A 26142-nucleotide genomic window follows, 5' to 3' on the forward strand; every position below is an offset into this window, starting at 1 on the left:
TTGGCGGAGCCGATTGGCTGAGCCGGCTCTTCCCTGTGGGAGGCGGGGCTGGCTGGATGAGACCTGTGATCTGCCGCCACTGCCCCACTCCCCTGCCAAGCTCCTCCCACCAAGCCTGCCACGTGACAGGCCCGTGCTGGTCACGCACAGCCCCACAGGACAGCTGTCACCAGGAGGGGACCCCAGGACAAGTGCCCTGGGAAGATGATCCACTTTGGGACTGGGAAGTGGGGTGGCAGGAAAGAAGCAAAAAGAGGCCTTGTTAGGAAAAGCAGCAGGGCTGGCTCAGGGGGACCAAAGGGCTCCAAGTTCCCCTCTTGCCTGAGCCCACCCTTGCCCCCAGTCTTCCTTCATTCCTAAATGTTTTAGGCACAAATAGAAATGAACATCACACACAGCAAAAATGACTTTTTGTTTTAATTGCGGTAGCTTGTGGGGGCTCCCGGGGCGTACAGAGGTATGATGCGGTCCTCAGCTCTGGGGGCCATTCTTATGACCCTCCGGCTGTACGCAGGGGACAGGCCAGGTGCCTGGCTGGGCTGGGACAGTCGTTTACTGGGCTGGCACAGGCTGCGGGGTCTCCCGCCCACCCTCAGCAGACCCCTCCAGCCCGTTCTGCTCTGACCCCGGCTCCGGGTGCTCCAGAGCGTGCCGGGTGTCAGCCTGCCACAGCTGCACCAGGTCCGTGGGGGTCTTTCCTTCCTGGGGGAGACAAGAGGATATCTAGTCACCGTTCAGAAGTCTGGACGAAGAGGTACCCTCATCTACGCCAGTGGCTCCCAACTGGGAGCAACTGGCAATGTCTGGAGACATTTTTGGTTATGACACTGGAGGAGGGGATGCTACTGGCATCTTGAGTAGAGGCCAGGGATGCTGCCCAAACATCCGACAATGCACGGACAGCGCCCCCACGACAAAGAGTTCTCCCGCCCAACACGTGTGCGGTTGAGAAGCCCTCATTTACACCTTCCCCTTGTCTTCCTAACTTTCCCATTATCTCCTCAGCCTCTCTTTCTTCTTTCATATAGCTAGCTTTTTTTAAAAAATTGAAGTATAGTTGATGTACAATATTATATAAGTTACAGGTGCACAATACAGTGATTCATAATTTTTAAAGGTTATACTACACTTATAGTTATTATAAAATATTGGCTATATTCCGTGTTGTACAATATATCCTTGTAGCTTATACCATACATAACAGTTTGTACCTCTTAATCCCCTCCCCCTATATTGCACCCCCAGCCTTTCTTGAGTCAAGGTCCCCCCTTACCCAATTCTCCTCTCTTTTGTGATTGCTCTGGGCCCCAAAGAAGAGCTTGGACGGGGGGACACAGGTTCCTAAAGGAACTGGAGGACCACAGGAGCCAACACAGGGTGCTAGGAACAATCGTGCTGACTGAGTGCTTAGCCTCCTTCCGGCTCTGTCCCTCCACGATTTTGGCCTCCCTGAGGCTGGACATTAGGACCGCCTGCAGTCTACTTGGGGGCCTTTGGGAAATCCTCCTCCTGTCCCTCCTGGCTGTTTTCTCCACTTAGATTTTCTGGATGTAGAGAAGCATAGAGAGAGTTGGGAAGCCGGGTGGGCCCCCAATCTCCTGGGGCCCAGAGAAACCCTCCACTGTGACACTGTCCCAAGGGCAGGCCAGCCGAGTCCTGCTCAGTTCTGTCTTTCTTCCGAGTGCCCAGCACAGGGCCCGGGAGGGCAGCGCACACTGTTTACTGAATCAGGAAAGGAGTGGATTTACCAGGTTCTTGCTCATCATGTCAGCCCCGTGCAGGAGCAGCAGTTTGATGATTTTGTAGCGATTGAGCCTCACGGCGTCATGCAGGGCGCTGTCCCCTTCCTAGAACCAGTGAGACACTCAGCATGGCCCACGGGGGCATGTGGGAGCCCTCAGGGGGCATATGGAGCCCCCTATGGTGGGGCTGGGCGTGAAGGAACCCAGACACTCACTCTGTCTTTGGCATTGATGTCCAGGCCCAGGGATAGAAAGTGTTCCACGATCTCCACGTGCCCCGTCCGGACTGCCACATGCAGGGGGGTGCTCAGCAGCTGGGTGGGGAGGAATCAGGAGATGCTGGCTGAAGGGACCTGGACTGTGATGCCTCTGGGAGGCGGCCGTCTTAACTCTAGCCTAATCCTTCTCCCAAGGAGGGGTAGGGAACGCTGTAATTTCCCATCACCCTATCTGATGATCAGCTCTAAGGCATTACATGCCACCTCCTCGGGGAAGCCTTCTATGTTTCCCCTCTCACCCGGATGTGAGCTACTGCTCACTCCTCTGCCCTTTTAAAATAATTATAGTAGATGCCATTTACTGAGAAATGACTATGTGATGAGCACAGCAAAATCTTACAAAACATTAGCCTTATGTTGAATAAATAATTAATTTACATAAATTTTCCCATCCAATCTATACAAGAACTCTGCAAGACATTTTATAGATGAGCAACAGGCTCAGAGGCTGTCACTTGTTCAAGGTTATATACAAAGGATTGTGTGAATTAAAAATGGTGGATGAATAAATAAGTGAACAGATGAATAAATGAATGGATGGACGGATAGATAGACAGATAGAAGGATGATGAACGATGGCACGGGTGAACAAATCCTGCATCTCTGGGTGGTCCCAAAGCCGCCAAGCTAGTGGATCTCTTCTCCTCCCCTCTCCTCTGCTCTTGCTCCCATTCCCAGATGGTAGTCTCCAAGGGGCTGCAGTTGATGGCAAGGACCCATCCCTGGGCTCTGCAGCCACTCCAGAAACCAGACTAGCTCACTACCCTCCTGCTTTCTGCTTTTCTACCCTCTGCTTCTCTCCCCACCACCCCTCCGCCCTGCTACCTCAACATCTGTGAGCATTATGGCCTCACCTTATCCCTCACGTTGGTGTCTGCTCCCCGACTTTGCAGAAGCTTCACCACCTCCAAGTGGCCCCCACGGCAGGCCCAATGCATGGCCGTGCAGTCCAGCTAGAAAGGAAGGGTGGAGCCTAATTGCAGAGCTTCAGGGAAGAAAGTGCCCTGGGGGAAAGGACCCCAGCCAAGAGGGCAGGCAGGTATCCAGGGAAGGATAGGGCCACTCCAATGACTGAGCAATGGATGCAGTGGAGCCGAAGAACCCTCGGGCTCCATCTCGTCCAAGCCAGATTTACAGAGGAGGCTCAGGGAGGAGATGCCCCCCCACCCCGCCCCGCAAGGTCATACAACATACTAGAGGTGGAGCCTGGCCCCCGAGGCAGCTTGTTTATGTCCCAGGTTGGAGGTTTGCAGGGATAGGGAGTCTATGAGTGCTGGACCACCTCCTGCCCCTCACCCAATACCTGGCCTCTTGCTCACCCGATCCTGGAAGTCCACAGTGACCCCACTCTCTAGAAGCTTCTCCAGGATCTCCATGTGGCCCTCCAGGGAAGCTCGGTGCAGTGCTGTCCGGTGGAACTGTCCCCAGAGAAACTGTCAGGGCCTAAACTCTGGCCCCAGGCCTGAGCCCATCGCCCACCCAAGTTGAGCCCAGGCCTTATCCCAGCCCGATTCTGACCCCTGTGCCGGGTCCCCATATCTTCCATGTTCCGCCGGCTCCTTCATGCTCTATCTGGACCAGCCTTGGAGGCCTCCTGTGCACTGTGGACTCTGACCTTCCCACTGCCCCCTAAACACACAAGCTATTGCCTGTGCCCAAATGCCCATTTTGCCCATACTCCCTGCGAGTGCTTGATGAATGCCCGCAACTCCATGAAGATGCAGCTCAAGTGCCATCGACTTCTTGAAACCTCTAGGGCATAGCTGTCCCGGGGTCCAGACAACCCTCCACTGTGACAGACGGTCAAAGGCAAGCTGAGTCTTACTTGACTATTTCCCCTGAGTGCCTTGCCCAGGGCCAGGATGGGCAGGTGCACCCCGATTACTGATTCAAGGAGGGAATGAACTTCCTGTCCAATTCAGTCGGCTTTCGCTTTGGTCTCTTGAAACACTCAGGCCAGAGGGCATATCTTTCCATATTCTAATGAACCAGTTGTGCATCAGTCTCCCAGCTACTGTCAACCCTGGTCTTTTTGGTTTTGTGCTCCTAGCACAACACAGAGGCAGGAGGCTCTGTGGCTCAGAGGCTTAGATAGACCAAGAGGATCAAAACTCTGGAATCTAAAAAGTGGAAAGGACATATAGTCTAAGCCTGCAATAATGCAGGCTGAAGGGGGTGACCGTTAATTTGCTCAATCCCAGGATATGATCTCGAGAGAGCATCCTACAAAGTATGAAAGAGGCAGTTTCAGGGAAAACAAAAAGAAGTATGACGGGTGACGGAAATATTTTGAAAATCGTGGGGATGGGTGCACAACACTATAAGTGTAATTAATGCCACTGAGTTGTGCACTTAAAATTTATTTGGCATGTCTCATGTTTTATATATATATATATATATATTTTAACCATAAGATAAAAATAATTGTTAAAAGTATGATGATATACAATGCAACACAAAATATCATATCCAAGCATGTGCTTTAATAGTGTTTTCATTCGATAAATATGTATTGAAGAACTAATATTCTATTTGATCCCCATAACATGCTCTGAGGGGAGGAGCCAGTTTTACGAAGAAGGAAACAGGCACAGAGAGGTGACGGGCCCAGCCACAGGTCACAGAACTAGGGAGTGGTACAGGTGGGATTTGAATCCAAATCTCCTGGTCTTGGACTCTGTATTTGATTCCATTCCATTTTTTCCCCTAAAAATCCAGGTGTTTATTACTCTGGAGGTGGTTCAAGTTGGAAAGGGTCTAAGGATTTAGAAAAACTCCTGTGTGGGGAAGGGGGCATCCCACATCTTCTGAGGGGCCCCCTCCCAAAGGACACCCAAAGAATGGGTGTCAAAGAATGCACAAGCGGGCGGGGTGCGGGCATCAGCTCTGAAAGGGAGGCCGGCACAGGTGCAGGGCCCGATGGGAACATCACCTGATCGCAGGTGTCGGGGGAACCCCCGTCTGCCAGGAACTTCTCAATGACCTTCATTTGCCCCTCCACCGCCGCTTTCAGGAATGTCTCCGCGTCCACGGGGCCGGTCTGGAGAGAGCGAATGCAGTCCCTGGGGGCCGCTCCGCTGTGATCTGAGCCATTCCCCCTTCCCTGGCTCCCCCTGCCCACACAGGTGTCCTCCCCAGGACCCTTACGATCTCCTCCGGCTCTGGAGGCGGCTCCTGGGGGGCTGCCAGGGCTTCCCGCTTCTCCTGCTTGCGTTTTTTCCGCAGCTGGATGAGGTTCTGGATCCCACCCACGTCGATGATCTCCCTCCTCAGGTCTAGGGATGTTTTACGCACGCGCTCTTGACCCTGCGTGGGGATAGCCAATCAAGTCCCGCACTGGGGCACAGAATGTGGGGCTTGGGGACCTCTGAGCTAGGCTGGAGGTGGAGGACAGGGAGAGCCTCTCAAGGGAGAAAGAATCCAGGTTTAGCTCTGCCGCCTAGGACTAGGTGAAGCCAATGAGACAGACACAGACGCACAGGGGGCTTCAGGGGGCTGCTTGGGAGCTGCCCAGCTTCAAGGCTCCACATAGGGTGGGGAGTTGATGAGGAAATCTCAAGGGCAGTTCTTAGCCCAGGCCTCCAGAACAGGGTATGAATTCTCATATCTCCATGTAATTCTCTCTCTCTCCCTCCCTCCGTCCCTCCCTGCCTCTCTCTCTCTCTCTCTGGCCATAAAAGTAATACAGAAACATAAAAGCTCTGAAGAGAAAGCCCTTCTCTCCCAGAGGAACTTCTATCATAGCTCTGTTGATGCCCTTTCAGACATGCATCCTATGGGATCATCCTCCACGCAGTGGTCTGGAAACTCTGCTTTTCTCTTATCAGCGTGCAGATGTCTCCTGTCAGCACACACAGCCTCCCCCAGCCCACTAACACCTGCATCATGCCCTGTTGTATGGCTGCCCCATCACTGCCGCTTCCAAAATGAGTCCCCTGGGATCTTGTACACATGCAGATTCTGACTTAGCAGGCCTGGGGAGGAAAACTTCCCCCCTCTTCACTTCTAAGTTCTTTAGCTGGTCTAATAATTAAATTGATGTAAGACTGATTAATAGGAGAAAAACAAATTTAATTTCAGATGTATGGTAGTCCATAAAAATATGAGACTCAAAGAAGTGACCAAAGCAGGCAGCTTTTACACATTTTAGACAAAGAAACAATAAATTTGTGCCACATTGAAAAGACAAAGGAGTTTGTTTTTGGAGGAACTAATTAGTGAAGAAACAAGTTTTGTTTATATAGCCTTCTCAGCCCTGAATTCCTGAGATCTAGTGATAAGGAAGCTTTCTACTTTCCTGATATAGCAGGGTAACTTCCCATGGCAGATTTATTTGCTACTTTCAGGGGAACAAAGGAGGGTCAGAGTGTTCTTCTTGCACTGGCTTTTTCTCAGATAACTTTAATTAAAAATAATCAGTATGGGGCTTCCCTGGTGGCACAGTGGTTGAGAGTCCGCCTGCCGATGCAGGGGACACGGGTTCGTGCCCCCGTCTGGGAAGATCCCACATGCTGCGGAGCGGCTAGGCCCGTGAGCCATGGCTGCTGGCCTGCGCGTCCGGAGCCTGTGCTCCGCAACGGGAGAGGCCACAACAATGAGAGGCCCGTGTACCGCAAAAAAAAAAAAAAAAAAAAAAAAAAAAATCAGTATGCCAAAGTGGCATATTTGGGGGTGGCATATTCTGCTCTCCTTTACAAGTATGAGATTGGGCCGAGATGCTGCATCGCTAACATCTCCCAGGGGTGCTGAGCTGCTGGAGGAGCACCAGGAGGGGTAAGGCCGTAACTGCCTGGTCTGTCTCCTGAGCACGCAGATACTGGGTTCTCCTAGCACTTACCTTAACCTTTTGTAAGGATGGACTCTGAGGCCTGTGGTGCTTCTCATCCTCCAACACCAGCATCTCCATGGGCAGCTTCTGATGGGTGGTGGTTCCTCGGAGTTTCTGGTGAGCCAAGGACAGGACGGGTTCCAGGACTGCCTGCAGTGCCTCGGGGGCCAGATAGCCTCGCCCACAACAAATTCAAGGACCCCAAGGACCTCCTCCTGTGTGACCTCCCAGCCCGTCATCTGCCCCACTCCTGTCTGGTCCAGGAGGCCCCAGGTCAGAGCCGGCCTCCCTGGCCCCAACCCCAGTTCAAACACCTGTGTACTGACTGCCCTGTGTCCCCAGCAAAACAGGATTAAGGGCTACTGGAATGAGTTTTCATGAAATTAAACATACTCACTGTTTTCAAGCACTGAGGTTTTGGGTTTTTTTTTCTTTTTGGCGTTTAAAATTCACTTTGATGAAATACTTGAGATGAGATGATAGTTTTTTTTTTTTTTAGTGGGCTTACTTGACAATACAAAAATTTGGCAACTCTGTCAGTTACCAACTTCTTTCCCTCAGATTTTACTGATCCGTGAAATCCTAGAGCATGGAAACTGTTGCTCTCAGGGAACCTGAGGGGTGGAACCCGCAGCTCCCCAGCTCTCAGCTTGATGTGAACTCTAAGTATTAACCTTATTCTCATTTTAATAATATGGGGGAGACTCTGTCCAAGTCTCCTCCCCACTTGTAGCTCCAACCTGCCTGGACTACTTCCTCATGGCCACTTCCTCTCTTCTAAAGGAAAACACTCTTCGTTAAGTGCTGGCGCCCCTATCTCTGAAGTCCCCATGTACCGGAAACATTCGTCCAGGCTGGAGAGTGCCGAGTCCAGGTGGCAGCTGGGGAGGAATGATCTCCCTTACAGAGCTCTCAGCTGCCTTTGTCGTTCGACACCGAGCTCCGGTGTTATACTCTTCAAGTGTCAGTTGAGGGCTGATTTTCCAGGTCTTTATTTCGAATGTTCTGTTGCCCACTGGCATCTCCCTTCCATGTCAGGCTTACATGGTTTGAGGTCTCCCCAGTGCCGGCCTCGCCTGAAACGCTGCATCCTCACCCAGGGACAAGATCACCTAGGGCTTCAGCTACTACTGCATGTGGAGCCCTGGCTGGGCTCCTGGAGCATCTAGAGTGGGCTTGGTCTGAATCATCTTGGCATCCCCAGCACTGATGACAAGAGTTAGCACACAGTAGGTGCTCAGCAAATGTTTGGAGAATAAATGAATGAATGAGTTCACGGATGGTGGCAGGCGGGCTCAGCAGCTCTGCACACCTCCAAGTCCTCAGTGATGACCTAGCCCAGTAAGGCCCCTGCAAGAGAGCCTCAGCCCCTGGGCTGGTCTCCAAGACCCTCCTTCCCTACCCACCCCATGAAGTGGGTGCAGGCTGAACAGCGGTTCTCCTCTAAGAATGCCGCTGGGCTGGGGCCTGGTGGGAACAACTGGGGACTCTAACGCCTGCCCACGTCTTACCCAGACTCCATAGCCCCTCGCTTCAGATTTGTCTCTGTAGGTTGGCATACAGTAGGTGCTCAAGAAATGTTTATTGAATTGGGTGTTTGTCGGTGAAACACAACCCAACAAAACTTCCACCTTACTTCATTGATGGTTGCACAGAGGAAATGAGAGAACGCCTGTCCGATGCGTAGCACGGTGCCTGGCATGTAGGAGGCACCAGCGGTGAGGCTGGCTCTGTGGGCGCCTGGGGCCCTGACAGCCCTGCCGCTATATTTGTTGGATGAATGAATGGATGAGGACTGCTCCGTGTCCCCTTGCTGAAGGTCTCTGTGTCCAGTGGCAGCATTCCAGAAATGGCCCAGCAACATGACTCCCCTGCCTGGCCCTGGTGCACATGCCCTTGGGGGAGTGAGAAATGGCATTCCTGGAGATCCAGGGATGCGCCGGCGGGGACTCAGCAGGCTCAGTCCAGGTCCTTCCCAGCCAAACCTCCCCTCCCTTCCCTAGCCCTCATCTCTTCTTCCACCAGAGTCCTGACCCTTCCCTCTTCCTCACCTCCATTCAGTCACTCTTCCTTTTTTGAATGGAGTCTACATCTACCCTGATTTATCTCCTCCCTCCCATTCCTGTTAGGGCCAGTCTTTCCCCCTCCAAGTCCTTCTCAGGGCTGTCAGAGCTGCCTTCCCCAAACAGGTCAGGTGGTACCACTGTGCCTCACTCAACAACATGCAGTGGCTCCCCACTGCCCACAGAGTATCTTTCATGTGGGCCTCACTGTCTGGTTTGTGCCCTCTCTCCCTTCCCAGCCTCAGCCCCTCCTGCCAGACTTTCTCCCGACAATCATGCTTCCGCTCACCCCAACGACAGGCGCCTGTTGTTTCCTTAGCCTGGAATACTCTCCCCCGTCCTGACCTCCATCCTTCAAGGGCCATCCTTGAAGGCCTGGCTCAAATGCCCTCCTGTCCACAGAGAAGTCCTCGAGGGCCCACGGTCGGCATGCCTCACCCACCCTTTGTGCTCCTTCACTTCTGAGTTACACCTCTATTTCACCCTTTTCCACTCTGCCTTGTTTCTTAGTTGACCGTGCACCTGGCAGATGTCGGCTAAAATGAACACAGAGCTGGTAAAGAGGAGGCAGGGGCTGACCTTCCTGAGCCTCTCATTCCTCCCAGCACTGGGCTCTTGGAAGAGTAGACTCTAGGTGAAGTATTCATCTCCATAAAATGAAGAGTAGGACCAGCCCGCACCCTCCTCCCCGACTTCTTTATTCCAGAGAAAATACAATTGCCCAGAGCCCCATGCTCAGTCGCCTCCCCGGGTGTGGCTGGTGGTCCTAGAAAACCCATGCTTTCTTTGCCAGCATCCTTTTCTCACTCTGCTCCCCGTCTTTATCCTTCCTCAGGGACCAAACACTGGAGTTTTTCCTGTCCCAGCCTCCCAGCCGGCAGCTGGGGGGATCTCAGGGCCCCAATCTGCAGGCAGCATCCCAGCTGTCCTGCTCTGTGCAGCTCAGCCTGTCTCCTCGAGGCCCAGGTGGGTGGACAGGGTCTCGAGGAACCCAGCTTGGCTCGCCCACTCCACTGTCTCTCAGATTTGGGGGCTGAAGCCTCCATCTCCCACTGCCAGCAGCCCCCTCTCAGGAGCACCCTGCAGTAGAGCCAGCTGGGCCCCTGGGGACACCTGTCCTCCTTCCTTCCAGGTACGGCAGCCAGGCTCTTCCTTCCCTTGACAGCAGAGCTGGGTCTCCTCAGCACCCCCTTGGGCCCCACACCCCGCCCTACCTCATTCTCCTCCTCCTGTGCCAGCCGCTCCTCGATGAGTGCCGTGGCCCTCTGCACCTCCTCGGAGCCCGCCATGGCACCGTGCGCAACCCGCCCCTGCAGGCCCCGGGGCCCCAGGGGCTTTATATGCCAGGGCTCCCACCCCCGCCCTGCTAGGCGCCTCTGTCATGAGCTCACCGGCCCAATTCTCCAGCTGCCTCCCGACCTGTCACCTTCACCCCAGGCAGCCCCGAGGAGCAGGAGGCGGCAGGGACAGTTGCCACCCCCCAACCTCTGGCCTATTGGAGCCGGAGGGCCCAGTGCCCCGGGAGTGAGAGCGAGGACTGCAGGAAGGCGCCTGCCCAGCCTCTGTCCTGAGCACTGAGGCCCAGATGGGCCGGGCAGCCGCGCTGCACAAAGGATCGCTGGCTGCCCTTAGCCCTGATGGCGGTGCCACCTGCTGGACGCCTGCAAACCCTGCCCAGCCAGTGCCAGTGAGGGAGCCTAAAGGCCAAATGTGGGGACCCAAGATAAGCCCGCATCCCCAGGCCGTCCCGTGAAAAGGCCCTGCCTGCTCTGGGAAGGGGCAAGACTCTGCCTCATCTGGGCTGGAGTGCCAGGCAGTGGGTGGAGGTAAGGGCAGCCGCCTGCCTCTTTGCACGCAGCTCGCGCAGGCCTTTGCCTCTCTGGGGTCCCACAGCGCCCCCTAGTGAAGCACCGCAGCATTTGGCTGCAAGTCCACTTGTCCCTGACAGACCTCACCCATCAGTCTGTCGCAGGGGGCCTCTGTGGGACTTACAGGGTCTTGCTTCAAGGAGCCACTGGAAGGGCTGGAACGCAGCGCCAAGCCCTGCTGACGAAGACACCAGCTCTGACTGATCATCCTTCCCTCCCCGGTTTCCCAGTCAGGCCAACCTGACCGGTGCTCACTGAGAAAGAAAAATACTATCAACTGGAGAAGAAGCAGACCTGTACTGCTCAGTTCCGCACCTGGAACTGTGGGAGTGAGGCCTGGGTCACCACGACCCAGGCTGAACCTGCCAGTGAACCACAGGCACCACAGCCCTGTGGTTCTGTGACACTCACGTGGCCTGCCCTCTGCTGAACCACCTTATCTAAGGTCCCCCTCTCTGCTTACGTGCACATTTTCCCCTAAGGAAGCACAAGACCCGGCTCCTTCTTCCCTCTGGTTCCCTTGCTGGCAAGCCGACACAGGCTCATCATCAAAATCTACCAGAGATTTTGCTTTCACGTCGCCAAGGGTGCACGCAGCATCTGCAGGACGTCCACACACATCTCAGTCCTGAGGGCCTGGCTCAGGGGGCTGGAGTCTGAAGCCAGCACCCTCGTGCTGCAGGAGCAGAGCAGCAGGTAACTAACGCCGCCTTCCTGAGGTGCTGCCTTCGCTTTCAAAGCGAGTTCACACCTGTTATCCCGTGTAATCCTGCCAGCAGCTGAGAGGGGAGGCAGGGCAGGCGGCATCACCTCCACTTTAAAGACAAGCAACGCGGGTTCGGAGGTTAAGAGGCTTTTCCGGAGGACCCACGAGAACACAGGCCCGCATACTGGCAGTTCACGGCTCACTCCACCGTACTCTCTGCGGTGGAGAGCACGGAGCAGTAGCTGCTCTACCCGGAGCAGCTGGGGAGGCCATGCACCCACCTGCTCCCGCCCCAGAACTGGCTCCAGGGCTCCAGAGAGCTACAGGAGAACCCAAAGCCAAAGCCAGGCAAGAGAGAAGGAAGGAGCAAAAGGCTTTATTGATAAATATGCAGACATGTCTGCACACAGGGACCTGCTGCGGGGCCGTGAGCGGGCTGCAGACCCCCCACTGCCGGGGTTACAGCCAAGAGATGGCCCTGTGCAGGCCTCTGCCATGACAGCCCAGCCATCGGCCACCACCTCATCTCTGCCAGCTGTGCTGGGGGCTGGGAGAGGCAGAGGCCGGCCTCAGGCTCCCCACCCCCGGGGCTCACGAGTGGTCCCCTCCCCTCTGGGGGGCTGGCACTGGGCCCAGGGCAGAGTCAGGGGGTAGGGGCAAGGGAGGGAGACAGCAGCTGCTTCAGACCCTGAGCAGAAAACCGGAGTGAGCACAGCCGGCAGCACCAGATGACAGATCTGGGCTCCAGGGGCCTCCGGGCTGGCCCTCGTGGCGTGAACCTGCCGCGGGGGAGAGGCAGGGTGGAGGGCCCTGGTTTGCCTTTTCTCTGACAAGGTTGGCAAGGCCTGTGTGTGGCAGCACACTGTTTCCTGGGTGCTGGGCACTGGTGGCCCACGGAGTCCCTGGGAAGCAGGGTCCCTTCAGGGCTCGCCCGGCAGCCATACACGGGAGGCTCCCCTGGAGAAAAGAACGGCTCTCAAAGGCAGCGGCAGGGTGGGGGTGCCTAGTGCTCCAGCCGGGAGGCCTCTCAGCCCTGCAGAGGCCTTCCCTGGTCTCTCTGCCCAGGGGTCCGTGGGCTCCTCAGTCCTGGGGCGGCGGGGGCTGGTTAATGATGACCTGGATGACAAAATCTTTCTGGATCTTGGTTTCCTGGAGCCGCGTGCGATCTGTGAGCAGCTTTCCAGAGAAGAACCATCGCTGCCAGGATGGCTCGATGCCCTCCTGGGTGTGCAGCTGCCTCTTGAGCTGCCCCACCGTGTCAGGCAGGCTGGCGCTGAGCCTCACGTCCTTGCCCGTGGAGAGGCGTACCTTCAGCGGGAACTCTCGGCGCACGCTGGGGGTGGGCTCGGGGGGCTCCAGGTTCTCCTCCTCAGTGTGCTCCAGAAGCAGGTTCACGGGTGGCGACAGGCAGTAGATGGGCAGCTGGTAGCGATTGCCCAGCTCATCGTAGCATTCACAGAGGGTGCCTGTGGGAAAGGCAGGGTGGTCAGAGTCGGCTTGGGGACCAACTGATATGGATTAACTTGTGTCCCCTCCACCGATTTCATGTATTGAAGCCCTAACCCCACCCCCACAGTGTCACTGTATTTGGAGATAGGGGCCTATATGGGAGCAATTAAGGTTAAATGAGGTCATATAGGTGGGGCCCTGATCCAGTAAGGGTTAGTGCCCTTACAAGAAGACCAGAAAGCTCAAGCTCTCTCTCTTCTCCCACAATGAGGACATAGAGAGCAGGTGGCCATCTACAAGCCAGGAAGAGAGCTCTCACCAAAAACCAAATCAGCTGCCACCTTGATCTTGGGCTTCTCAGACTCCAGAACTAAATTTCTGTTGTTTAATAAGCTACCCAGTCTGCAGTATTTTGCTATAGCAGCCTGAGCAGACTGATACACCTGTCATGGTCATCCCACAGTCCTCAAACCCACCCTACAGGCAGGTCTTCCTGGGACAGCTGGTGGGAGCTCAAGGTAGAGGCAGGAAGATCTGGGCTGACATTCTGGCTCCACCAGGTACTGGCTCATTCAACCCTAGAAAATTACTTAACTTTTCATTTGTTCATTCAACAACTCCTTCCTGAGCATATGTGCTGGGTGCTGGGGTTACAAGGATGAATGAAATAGCATAGGCCCTGCTGTTCATGACTTATACCCAGTGGGCCTCAATCTTCTTACTTGTACAATGTGTTACATATAGTAATATATTGATATTTACTGTATCTTGAGCACGAGCTAAGTGCTGGGACTGGACTAAATGATGTTATGTGTATCTTGTTGAATCCTAACAGCCATCCTATGAGGCTGGTATTACCACTTTATAATTGTTTAGTCACTGAGGCTTTAAATTCAAGAAGCTCACGGTCACATAGCTAGGAAAGAGACACTTGGTTAAAACCCAGTCTCTGACTCCATAGAGTTTCCATTGTTGCCCTCTGCTTTACATAGTCCCGGGGCCATTATGAAATTAAATGAGATAATGCAGCAGAAGCTTCTAGCTCGGTGCCCACCACATAATAATACTCAACAGAAGGTTGTTACCTGAGATGTGCTGGGATCTCAAAGGGCCCTGAGCAATCTTTAGCTTGCTCTCATCACACCGCCTTGAGGTTTGCTGGTGTCTTTCCACGCCCTCGTTAGGCAAGTGGGGACTGTGTCTCATTTTTCTTGGTGTCCCACTCCTGGACCATGTTCATGAGGGCTGCTTGAATGAACAAGCGACTAGCCACACCTGCCACCCACCAGCCTGGATGGGAGCTCCTGACATGGGGCTGGCCACTGGCTCTCCTCCACCCTGACGGCCCCCTCACTCCGGTGGGGAAAGCCCCCGCCCTGCCTGCTCACCATGTGGCAAGGTGATGCTGGCTCCGTCCAGGATGGCCTGAGCCAGCTCGTGGTCGTTGGCCTCGGCTGCATAGGCGGCAGCCTTGAGGGCATCCCAGATCTCCTTGCGGCCCTCGAAGGCGGGCGCTGTGTCCCAGAATTCATCCCTCTTGCTCCGCAGCTGCCCATCGGTCATTGGGTAGTCGCTCTTCCACTTCAGCCTCTCCTTCTTCAGGGGCTCGTTGCGTCCTGGGCAGGACAGAAGGGAGAAGCTCAGCATCTAGAAAGCCAGAGCTGTGGTCCACCCTCTCCCAGCCCTGCCTCCCTGGCCCTCGCTGCAGTGGCTCCTGAACGTTCGGGTCTCCGTGCCCTTTCCTGGAGTCAGGGAAGAGTCTGGAAACTGCACACACCCAACCTGGGGGTGTAAACCACTTCTGTTAGCAGACGCAGCATGTACTGCCTTTGTTGTTGTTGCTGCTGCTGTTGAAGTCTTAATTTTACTGTCTTTCTTTGATAATAAAGTAGGACGTGTTCAGTACTTTTAAAATCTGTAAAGAATGTAAAAAATTTTTAATCTGAAAAAGATAACTGCCAGGGTTTATGGAGCCAGCTTGTGCCGGATCACAGGCTGGCACTGTAGCCTCAAAATGCCCCGGCAGACGGGGAAACGAAGACCCAAAGAGCTCGTCATTGGTCTAAAGCCACACAGGTACCAATTTAATACCAGGCTTCCGGACTCAGAAGGCCACCCTCTGACCACTGTCTGTACCGTGCTGCCACTGGGGAAAACTGACTTAAGAATTCCACCATTCAGAAGTAACTACTGCTGACACTTAGACATATTTCCTTCCAGCTTTCTTTCCCCCATTTTTCTCAGTAGAGTTGGGCTCGTATCATACAATTTATTTTAAAAATATTCCTTGTTATAAAGAGGGTTTAAAATGTTTTCATGCCAATATACAACTTTCTGTTTATTTCACACTTATATTACTGTCCATGTATATTCCCATGACTGAAAATTATAAACGTTTTTAATGTCATTATTAACGTTCCACTATAAAGTTACAAAGAATGTTTTTAGAACCATAACCAACTAACCAAAAAATCCCTGCAGCCTCTGAAGAAGAAAACAATTCTGTTAAATGTCATCATTCTTGTTACCCAGCTCCAAGACAACTCCAGACCTCAGTCAAGATTGAGGGAAGAAGCATCTCTCAAAGGCTTTCGGAAGCTCAGGCACCTCAAAGCTGAATGAGCCACAGCAGTGAGGTCTAGAGTACTTGGCTCCCGCTATAACTCAGAGCCTGGGTGAGATGCGGAACTAAGGCTGAGGACTGCCCCCACGGGCTGGGGCAGGAGTGGCGGCTCCTCAGGGGAAGAGAAGGACATTCACTGTCTACCAACTGTGTGAAAGAAAACCGTGTAAGCACTTTACTTATATGTATATCATCCCATTTCACCCTTCCAATGGCTTTAGGTGGTAGGTGTTATTATTACTACTTCACAGATGATGGGACAGGCAGAGAGATTAAATGACTCGCCCGAGGTCACACAGTAAGTGACAGAGTGAGAGTTCCACCTCAGGTCAGACTGAATCCACAAACGGCCCTCCTGGGGGTTTGCTGCTACCAGTGCAGACAGAAAACTCTCAAGCCAGACATTTAATCTGAAGTGTTCCTAGGTTAGCCGAAGGAAATGCAAATCCTCTTTGTAGGAAAATAACTTCAAACCAGGCCTCAAAGAATTCCTGAGATGAAGTTCCGAGAAAAACAAATAACAAGGTCATAGTTCTTTTTGTTTTTGTTTCTGTTTTTTAATCACAGCATACAAAGAAACAAGGCAATATGAGTCTGAGCCAGCAAAAACAACAGGCAATAGAATCAGACTCACAAAGACTTCAGATATGGAATTCATCAGACACAGATTACAAAAGAACTGAGTTTAAGAAAGGAAAGCCTTCACAATATGAAGAGGGTATGGGAAAAACACCCACATAACTGTCATCAGAAGTATTCTGTGTGAGCAGCAGAGGAGAAACACTAGAGATTTTTCTTTATAATGGGCTACTGATAAATGATGTTGGGACTACAGGTTCTCCATATAGAAAAACATGCAACAGGAGTCCTACCTCATGCCAGCCACAAAAATCAAAACCAGGTGACTCGGGACTTCCGTGGTGGCGCAGTGGTTAAGAATCCGCCTGCCAATGCAGGGGACATGGGTTTGAGCCCTGGTCCGGGAAGATCCCACATGCTGCAGAGCAACTAAGCCCGTGCGCCACAACTACTGAGCCTGTGCTCTAGAGTCCACGAGCCACAACTACTGAGCCCGCGTGCTGCAACTCCTGAAGCCCACGTGCCTAGAGCCCGTGCTCCGCAACAAGAGAAGCCACTGCAATGAGAAGCCCGCAGCCCCAGTTCACCACAACCAGAGAAAGCCCGCACGCGGCAATGAAGACCCAACACAGCCAAAAATAAATTAAAAGAAAAAAAAGCCAGATGGCTCAAAGGTTTAAGTGTGAACGACAGAAAGGAGGCAGAAGGCAGCACAGAAAATGACAGTATTGTCCATGTGCTTTTTTGAAAAGGTTTGGCCTGGAGGTGTTTCTGCCTGGATCAATCAAGTAGCTCTGCATCATGATTTCTGACCCCCTTTCTCTTTGGTCCTTTAGCATTGATGACTCACTGACAAGAGCTTTGATCCATCAGGACTCACAGGCATTATGCAGTGACACCCTCAGGACCTCTGGGGTGCAGCATTTCTGCCTCTCCACTCAAGGACCCAGACGTCAGGGCTTTTTAACTTCTTGAGCTGTTTCTAAAGTTTTCCTTTCTCCTTCCTCTTTGCCAGATGTCAGTTCTTACTGGTCTCCATCTAACTGCAGCTCCTATTGGGTAGAGGTCAGGCCCAGCTAATGGGCCACTCCTAATCTGCTGAGAGTTGAGAAAGCTTTGTCAGCACTGTCAAAATTGAGAGCATATGGCTCTAGGAAAGAGGCTTCCTAAAGAAGAAAGAGACTAGGCTTCGGGACATGTGTTCTTCCTGCTCAGATGCCCCACCACCCCCTTACTTAAATGGTCAGGTTTTGGTTCTGTCCCTGACAATCAAGGTTGCTGGACTGGAGACCTCAGGACACCTGACATGTAACTGTGTATGAATGCATCTCACTCTTTAATATGAACACAGCCCCATGGTGTCACCTTTCAAAGCTGTCACCTCAGGAGGCCCCCAGTACCTGAGGGATGCTTTGCTCGAATACCTGGCCTTCAGAGTCCCCTCCCCTCCACACGGAGAACAGCATGCTTTCCTGTCTGCGCTGTCAGAGACACACTTCTCACCCCAGGATGGACACGATGCCGGTGAGCCTCCCCAAGTATTAACTGCATCTCCATCACCCAAGACACAAGGGCTTAAAATTTCTTCGCCCTGCACGCTGGTCCTTTCAGGCTGAAAATATGAGAAAATATTAGAATGGGGTGGGGGTGGGGGTGGGGGTGGGAAGGGGGAGGGTTGATGTAAGAAAAGGGCAGCAGAAGCCCAGCTGTCTCAGCTGTCACTGCACTTCTTTGCCAGCAGGGGGCAGGCGCAGCACCTCGGGCCAGGGGCTGGCTCCCTTCACAGTGAGTCAAACACAGCACAAAAATATGCAGCGAAGTTCCCCAGGCCCAAGGCAAGCATGCATAAGAGACATGCCAAAATGTCCAGATCCCTACACACTAATGCTGACAATTTTAGGCACAAATACAGACAAAACAGAAAAGGAAGTTTTTACTCCAAACATTAAAAAAAGCAAATTGATGATGAGTATTTTAAATTTCATTTACTTAAAAGAAAATGATGTTTTATAGTTAGTTGAGTCAAAAAATATTGGGCAGTGGAAGGGGTGTGAACACTTTCATATGCTGTACAAATTGCTACAAACTTTCTGGAGGGTATTTGCTATGATACCAAAAAACTTAAAAGTGTGCATCCCTTTGGCTCACCGATTTGGCTTCTAAGAAAGTATTCTAAGAAAATAATCACAAGCGTGTGGGGAAAGTTCACCTACAAAGCTATTTAGCTCAGCCCGGTTTTCTAGAAATAAATTAAACGCACAGGAGAAAGGCTACATTAACATCTGTGCATCCCGAGCAGCCATTCTGTAATGGGGCAGAAGGAGGCTGAGTAACACGGGGAAATGTGCATCATACAGTGAAAAAAAAGGGTTAGAGAACAGCCAGTGCACTGTGCTCCAGTTTTTATTTCTAAAAACGTATGTAGGGCTTCCCTGGTGGCGCAGTGGTTGAGAGTCCGCCTGCCGATGCAGGGGACACGGGTTCGTGCCCCGGCCCGGGAATATCCCACATGCCGCGGAGCAGCTGGGCCCGTGAGCCATGGCCACTGAGCCTGCGCGTCCGGAGCCTGTGCTCCACAACGGGAGAGGCCACAACAGTGAGAGGCCCGCATACCACACACACACAAAAAAACACGTATGTAATATTATATATATTAAAAAGACTGGAAGGATTTACACCAAAATGTTAACAGTGGTTATATCTGATTGACAGTTACCAATGATTTTATTTTGCTTTTATTTTCCAAGTTTCCAACAATAAGCATTAATTACTTTAGTAATAAGAATAATATAATGAAAGTTGCTGACAAGTAAAAAGGGTACATAAAGTTCTGAGGAGCAGCCACAGAAAAGGAGGAAGAGTTTGGGGAGCTGAGAGGTGGGGTTTGAGGGTGGTGGTGAACTGAGAGCCCAAGGCCCACAGCCTCTAGGATTTCAGTTGCTGGCAGCTCTGGGTGACTCTGTTCAGGGCCAGGCAGGCTCTGTTGGTTTCAGCAGCAACAGCAGCAGCAGCATCTAGTGGCCTCTACTTATGTCTCCACCTGTCCTAGATAAGCTCCAGGTCAAAAACAGAGTAACAGAAATGGTCCTTATCCCCAGTGAAGTTGACGAAAGAGAGATTTAAAAACAAAATAAAAGATCAAAGTACACACCTGTATGGGGAGGGACAAAACGCCCATGACAATCATGGGTCTCTATGATTGTGGTGGGAAGGGAACTGAGCAGAGAATGTGTGTTTCTGAGTAGATGCAAAAGCTGGGGTGTTGAGGGTTGCCTGAAATACCACTTGTGTTAGGACCTGCTGAGGTGCTGGTTAAAAAGGCAGCTTCGGACTTCCCTGGTGGCGCAGTGGTTAAGGATCCGCCTGCCAATGCAGGGGAAATGGGTTCGATCCCTGGTCCAGGAAGATCCCACGTTCCGCGGAGCAACTAAGCCCGTGCGCCACAACTACTGAGCCTGTGCTCTAGAGCCCACGAGCCACAACTACTGAGCCCACGCGCTGCAACTACTGAAGCCCGCACGCTCTAGGGCCCGTGTGCCGCAACTACTGAGCCCGCGTGCCACAACTACTGAAGCCCATGCGCCTACAGCCCGTGCTCTGCAACAAGAGATGCCACCGCAGTGAGAAGCCCGTGTACCACAATGAAGAGTAGCCGCCGCTTGCTGCAACTAGAGAAAGCCTGCGTGCAGCAACAAAGACCCAATGCAGCCAAAAAAAAAAAACCCAAAAAACAAAAACAGAAAGGCAGCTTCCCAGGGCCCACCTCAGACCCACTGAGCCAGAGTTGCAGGGCTAGGCTGGAGTAGGTACTCGGTTCTGACTGAAGAACGCCACTTGTGAGCACAGCAAAACAAAGCGGAAATGGCCCGCTCATCCATATGTTAACATCAGCTAGTTCAATGGATCGCCTCCAAAGTTGCTGCTGAGAGCAGATTCAGAGGGTAAAGGGGGAAGAGAGCGAGAGGGCACGATGTCTGGGTTGGGGGAGGATAATGATGGTGGACGCTGTGGTTTGGCCTGGATAATGAATGGTGTCTGGCAATACCACCCCCAAGGGACGGTGGTGAAAGGAGGGTGAGAGAGAGAACACTAAAGATCCTTTCCAATTTACATAGAGCTGGAGTGCATCTATGCGCATGTGTGCGTATGTGTGTGATTCACACTGCTTAACTCAGAATAACTACACAAGAGGGGATTCTCAAGAACCCACGGAAGGACAGCGGGCCTGGCTGCTTCCCTCTGAATATCCCTGGCCCAGTGCAGGTTCTCAGCAAGTGTCTGCTGAGTTGAAAATGGAACTGACAAATGCACAGTGAACGGTGTGGGAGCATGGTGGAGGAATCACAGCTGAGAGCAGCAGTGGGCAGGCAGGGGAAGTGGGAGAAGGGGCTGCCGTGAGGGAAAAGTCAGGCAGTCCCTTTGCTTGTTGATCTCAGACCCCAAGAGATCCTTACTGTGGCCTCGGGGACTAGCATACCTGAGTCACTGGGACGTGACACCAAGTCTGAGACCAGCCAAGGGAACCAGAGATTTCCCAGGAGAGTCAGTCCACCCAAGCCAGGAGACGGCCCTATTTATACCTGTGGCAATCCCCAAGCTCTATTTCCACACTCGGTTACCAAGCTGCATACCCAGGTCCCTGCTCCAGGGATGGGGCCAGCCATGTTCTCCCCAGAAGTACTGATTATGTGACAAGCCTGGGCTTGCTCTGGCTGGTGGGAGAGATGAGGCTTCAGGCAGAAGAAGGGACAAGAGCCTCCCCATCCCAACAGCCTGGGCTGCAATGGCCCTTTGACCAGGATGCAGACTCCAATCTCTCCTCCCCTCCCCTTCCGCCCTGGCAGTCACAGCTGGGCTGCAGGGGGCTGGAGAGATGTGGCTGAAGTATGGCACCTGGCAGAGGGGATAAGAGATTCAAGAGAACAGCAGGCCCAGAAAAGGATCAGCCCAGCCAAGGAGGGAGCAGGCAGGGGAAGCAGAGCGCAGGTAATCCCTTCAGGAAGCACAGTATTTATAGTTAGACTTAGCCCAGGATGACCCTCAGAGCCTGGGTAACCTTCAAAAGGAAAGTGCTAGCCCAGCTCTGCTCAGCTGGGGCCTCCCCACCTGGCCTCTTTACAGCCTGGGCCCATCTTCCCCATTCATTCCCTCGGGCCCAGCTCTGGGGTTCAGGGAGGGAAAGGGGTGGAGCCAGTTGCTAAGTGACAGCCCAGCTTTCCTAAACTGCATCCCTTCCTAGGGCACGTTGGGTCCCGGGGGTCCTGGGCAGGGTTGAAGGACTCGAGGCTCCTCTGGGAGCCCTGAACTCAGCTCTGTGATGGCGCCCAGCCTGGGGCAACTGCAGTTCCCTGAAATGGTCCAGTTTGTCCCCCTGAGGCTGGGACCACCTCCAGTTCATCACTCGCCTCCTGGGGACAGGCCCCGGTCTGGCACACAGCAGGTCTCAACCACTGTTTGCCCAATGAATGAGTGAATAAAGTGAACGAGCCATCTGGGAAACGTGGGAGGAGCTGGAGAGGGCAGAGGCCAGATCAGAGACGGGGAGCAGAAGAAATCTGCTGGAAGAAATCCCAGCAACGGAGAGAGGCAAAAGACAGGGGGTGGCGGAAGTGGCAGTCCAGGAGGGACAAAACCAGTTCCGGAGGTGTACAGTGAGGAAACCCGCCGGAGAATGAGGGCCTGGGTGTCAGAGACCACGCCCAGTGAGGGCCTGGAAGCTTCGTGGCAACGGGAGAGACGAAAGTGCAGCCAAGAAAACTAACCCGACCCAGAGCCCCCCTGCTTGGGCGGCTGTGAGCGTGGACAAGGGGGCACACAGAACCGTGGAGACAGTGTGCGCTTTCACGGTGCTTGCACACAGCGCACACATTTACTGGGGCGGACTCAGCGGAGCAGGCCTTTTATCTGCTCTCTGCTCGGTGCCCCCAGCCCAGGGCCCCCGGCTGAGAGGCCAGGCAGGGCTAAAGGTGGCATCCCAGGCTGGGCTCTGACCAACTCTCCCGCTCCCCCAAGCTGACTTCCCCCAGCCGTTCCCCTGTCCCATTTCCTGAGGGAAAACTGGAAAACTGGCCTTTCTGATCTCTACAAACAGAACCCCCAAATCCCCAGGGCCTACTCTGGGATCCAGCCTGCTATACAATCAACAGCTCCTTTTCTGGGGCTGGCTGGGAAAGAATGATGTATTTCATAAGCAGAGTTATAAAACGTCAGGTGTTTGGGAAATGACAGTGATTCTTCTTGTTTTAAGTTCACATGAATTAAAAACAAAAACAAAAACCCAGCCTGTTCCTTTCCTGTAGTGAATATATTCCCATCTTCTTCATGTGCTGATTTTTGTTCCCAGGTGTAACAAAGTCCCGGCCTGAATGTGAACAGTTCCAGGGCTACCAGCTCTAGAAAGAACCTAGATTACAGATAACCATGACTTGAGACACATTAGCATAGGCTCTCTCTCCAATCTGGCTACTTACTTATGCATGGGCTTCAGAGATGGATGGGGTGGGGGTGGGGGCTGCTTTGGCTACTGACCACCTGTGTGAGTGCAGGGGCCCAACCTATCATTCCAAGCCTCAGTGCTCCCATCTGTACAGAGGACGTGACTCCCACCTCATGGGACTGCTGTAAGGATTACAGAGACCACCCTGCCCAGTACTTAAAAGACGGTAGCTATTGTAATTAGTGAGCAAGCCGAGTCAGTCGTGCTCATTATCATTACGCAATTAACAGAATGAAAGGTTACCATCTTCTTTTCCTTTTCCATAAAGTGGCTGTGATTTTGAAAACTGTGAAAACCCCTGCTGTAGTGAACTCTTGGTCTCTACCTCCCCCAGTGCGGTAGGATGCAGGGGTTAAATGAGGTTAAGTTTGACAGGGACAAAAGAGCGGGCTTGATGGTTGCCCGCTTCCCTGTTCGGCTGCACAGCGTAGGGTCAGCACTTTTCCCGGGGCAGAAGAGTGAGGATGGCGGCTAATAAGTAAAACAGGAACCCCCCAGAGGTTGCTAGAAAGGTCTCCGGTATCTGGCCAGCTCCCCTTGCTACCTCAGGACTCTAGGGAGGAGAGACAGGTCATCTCTACCACTGCTTTCTACAGCCCTGCTGTCAAGGAGGGTCCCCGCAGGGAGGATCCAAACCAGCACCAGCTTGGCAGCCAGGTGCCTAGAGGCCTGACTTCTGACACCCAAGACTCTGTCCCCCTAGGTGTCAAGCGCCATCTGTGCTTCACTCTGACATGCGCCACTCCATCAGGGCAGGTCCCCCAGAGCATGGCAGAATCCTGAAGCCAGGAGTGACCTTAAAGTCATCTACTCTAGCCCCTTCATTTTAACAGATGAGGAAACCGAGGCTCTGAGAAGTGATGGACCTGTCCCAAAACCCACAGCTTTTGCCCGTGCGTGTGTCGGGGTGGGGAGATGGTAAATTGTTTCTATCAAACCACTCCACTGCCAGTGAAAGCTCAATTATAACTAGAACATTAAAATGATAGGCTTTTGACCCAAAGATGATGAAAACTCCAACGGGAAAAGCAGTAAGAAGAACACGCTTCAGGAGCAAGAGTGGAAGAGTTACGAGTCAGTCTGTTCCCACTAGGAAAGAACGAAACCTAAGAGCGGACTCCAGGGCCTGACTGTGCATCCAGGTCTCCTGTGGGCTAGAGAGAAACACAGACTCAGGCACTAGCCCAAGACTCTACTTCCGCATGGCTGGTCTGGGGCTCAGTGATGGAGACCAACCTCCCACCCGTATGACACTCCCGCGGGGGGCAATTCAGCCTCTGTGGGCACTTCTGGAGACACTCACTATGCCAGGAGGAAACCTATCCCATTGCTGGATGGATCAAATGGTTAGAAAGTTAAGTGTTATAGTCACCCTTCACTGAGCACTAACTATGTAGCAGGCAGTAGGACCGAGAAACACAGAGACCGAAGGTCCAGATTTTGGAGTCAGACAGACCAGGGTTTTAACATCAGCCCCATCATAAATTAGCTAAGTGACTTTGGGTAAATGTCTTAAGCTTTCTAGTCTCCTCTTCTGAGAAGCAGGGAGTTGGTAAAGGCCCACTTCTTAGGGAGGTTGGGAGGATTGAAAATCTACACATATATATTACATTAGCTAATAGGATCAAGAAGACGATATATAATAAATCAACTCACCTAACACCCCACACCCCAGGTGCAGTCTCCCTAGCCCTTCAGGTTGTTTCCTCAACCGGAAGACACACACACACACACACCCCCCAGCACCGTACTTGCTACAGAGGAGGCACTATTATTGTCACTGAAATTGTTTTTGCCATTATTAAGATTATTATTTTGACCTGGAATCCACTGGCTCTGCTCTCTGGAATGGCACAGAACAAGTCACCACGACTGTCACTGTGCCATTTTGCTCTTCTCCAGACTGAAGATCCCTGTTCCCTCTGCTGTTACTCCAGCTTCTCTACCATCCCGTCCACCCTCCTCTCAACTAACCAACTCACCTAACAGCCCACGTGAGATCTGCCCAGCACCAAGCCTCCCTGGGCTTCCTCTGCCTGAGTGCCAGCCCCTCTGCCTCCACCGCAAACACGACAGCGAGTCTGCCCAGCACTGCTGGGGCTAGAAAAGACCCCACAACCCTTCCCCCGGCTGTGCCTCTATACTCTCTCTGGCCTGGTGTCAGTTTACAGTCCACACCCTGTCTTTCTTTCCGGCCTGTCTTAAGTGGGTGAACTTGGAGTGAGAAGGCCTGAGTCTGTTTCCATCGCGGCCTGTGCCAGGTGACCTGGGGCACGGCCCTTCACTCTCCAAACACATCTGCCCAATTCTGTGTACCTCAGAGACGCTGAAATGCTCCAGGGAGCTTCTGTGAGAAGGGCCTTGGTCAAGTGTGAGGTGTACACAGAGGCCTGACATCCCTGAGATCTGGAACCCCGCCTTGTTTAGGCTCACCCACGTCTCCACATGCCACAGCTCAGAGCCTGCAACGTTCTGTTTGTGGATCAACAGAGAACTCCTCGTCTGAGCACGTTCATTCTCCTCCAAAGCCAGGCTCGGGCCTTGCAGGCAGCTGGCTGTGCCTGACTCATTCTTTCCCCTTCTTCCTCTACAGCCCGTGAATCACTGGCCCTGTCAGGCCAGCATCCTCCTTGTTTCCTTCCCATGCTTTGCCTGGTCCTGACCTCCATCCATCAGAATGCAGGCCAGAAGCGTCTTCCCTCCGGGACCCACATGTACCTCACCCCTGGCCCCATGGGGTGTGACTGTCCCACACCGCCCTGAGTCACATGCTGACATGTGTGCGTGTCCCCTGCACATTGTGCTGTCCCTTCAACTTGACCATCAGCTCCTGGAGGGCAGGCTCTCGAGAGGCAATACAGGCATCAAAAACACAGCTGCCTGGGACCCAGCCCCAGGGATTCTGATTTAATTGCTCTGGGGTATGGCCTGAGCATCAGAGGGGTTTAAAAGCTCTCCAGATGATTCTAATATGTGGCCAGGACTGACAAGCACTGATGTGGAACTAGGCTGGCTGCTTTGACTGTTTAATGAGGCCTCTGAGAGGGTCTGGCATGGGGGTACTCAGGGAGAACTCTGACAGTCCATCTGGACAGTCCTCTCAAGGCTCGCAGCCAGGCTGGTCATAAGGCAAGGAGTGGATAGCTCAGGGGACCCTGTGCCTTGGGAAACCCGGCAGCAATGTCCAGAGGACACGGGGCTAGGGCCCTCTTTGCAGATAGGAGTGGGTAAGCCAAAACGAGAGGCCAAGAGCAGGGCTTTGGAGTCAGACAGCCCTGGACTAGCTACCTCACACTCCTTACTAACAAGGAGGGCCCCTTCTCTCGCCACTCTACTCAGCCCGGGGCCTGCTCCCTCGAGCCTGTGCGGCCAGCACCCAGATACCCTTTTCTGTAGGGACACAGGCTGAGCCACAGACTTTTGGAGAGAAAATATGTAGCTCCAAGGCATTGGGGGACAGTGGAGAGCAGAGGGAGGGAGGTCCTGTTTCCTAACAAAACCCCCACCCTC

At 53.0% G+C, this 26142-nt stretch overlaps 2 protein-coding genes across 5 annotated transcripts in view; both read right to left on the bottom strand.

Moving 5' to 3' along the window:
* Positions 1-409: 409 nt before the first annotated feature.
* Positions 410-11742, bottom strand: ANKRD2 (ankyrin repeat domain 2). 3 transcript variants are annotated; one of them, XM_033841892.2, is made up of 9 exons: positions 10126-11742; positions 6858-6962; positions 5168-5326; positions 4953-5060; positions 3340-3438; positions 2875-2973; positions 1958-2056; positions 1749-1847; positions 410-702 (listed from the first exon to the last, which is right to left on the bottom strand). In XM_033841892.2, exons 1-9 carry the CDS (start codon positions 10198-10200, stop codon positions 553-555), a joined length of 993 nt encoding a protein of 330 aa, XP_033697783.2. In that variant the 5' UTR covers positions 10201-11742; the 3' UTR covers positions 410-552. The 3 variants fall into 3 exon arrangements, with proteins under 3 accessions (XP_033697783.2, XP_073650221.1, XP_073650220.1); XM_073794120.1 differs by lacking the exon at positions 10126-11742 and adding an exon at positions 7246-10114; XM_073794119.1 differs by lacking the exon at positions 2875-2973.
* Positions 11743-11845: 103 nt separating this feature from the next.
* The window catches only part of UBTD1 (ubiquitin domain containing 1), a 51953-nt gene continuing 37656 nt past the window's right edge, over positions 11846-26142 (bottom strand). Inside the window, exons 4-6 of one of the 2 annotated variants that reach the window (XM_073794121.1) lie at positions 17640-17748; positions 14323-14550; positions 11846-12951 (exon numbers count right to left, since the gene is read on the bottom strand). In XM_073794121.1, the coding sequence (XP_073650222.1) occupies positions 12566-12951; positions 14323-14550; positions 17640-17748 (723 nt within the window). In that variant the 3' untranslated portion in view covers positions 11846-12565. The remainder of the gene's footprint in view (positions 12952-14322; positions 14551-17639; positions 17749-26142) is intronic. The other variant, XM_019939743.2, reaches the window with a different exon arrangement.

Source organism: Tursiops truncatus, chromosome 16 (assembly GCF_011762595.2).
Source record: "Tursiops truncatus isolate mTurTru1 chromosome 16, mTurTru1.mat.Y, whole genome shotgun sequence".
NCBI lineage: Eukaryota > Metazoa > Chordata > Mammalia > Artiodactyla > Delphinidae > Tursiops > Tursiops truncatus.

Coding starts and splice junctions, on each gene's coding strand:
- ANKRD2 (XM_033841892.2), bottom strand. CDS start 10,200: ATGGCGGGCTCCGAGGAGGTGCAGAGGGCCACGGCACTCATCGAGGAG. Junction 3,439..4,952: donor CCCCCGACACCTGCGATCAG/GTGATGTTCCCA, acceptor CTCTGGGGACAG/TTCCACCGGACAGCACTGCA. Junction 2,057..2,874: donor ACACCAACGTGAGGGATAAG/GTGAGGCCATAA, acceptor CTCCCCACCCAG/CTGCTGAGCACCCCCCTGCA.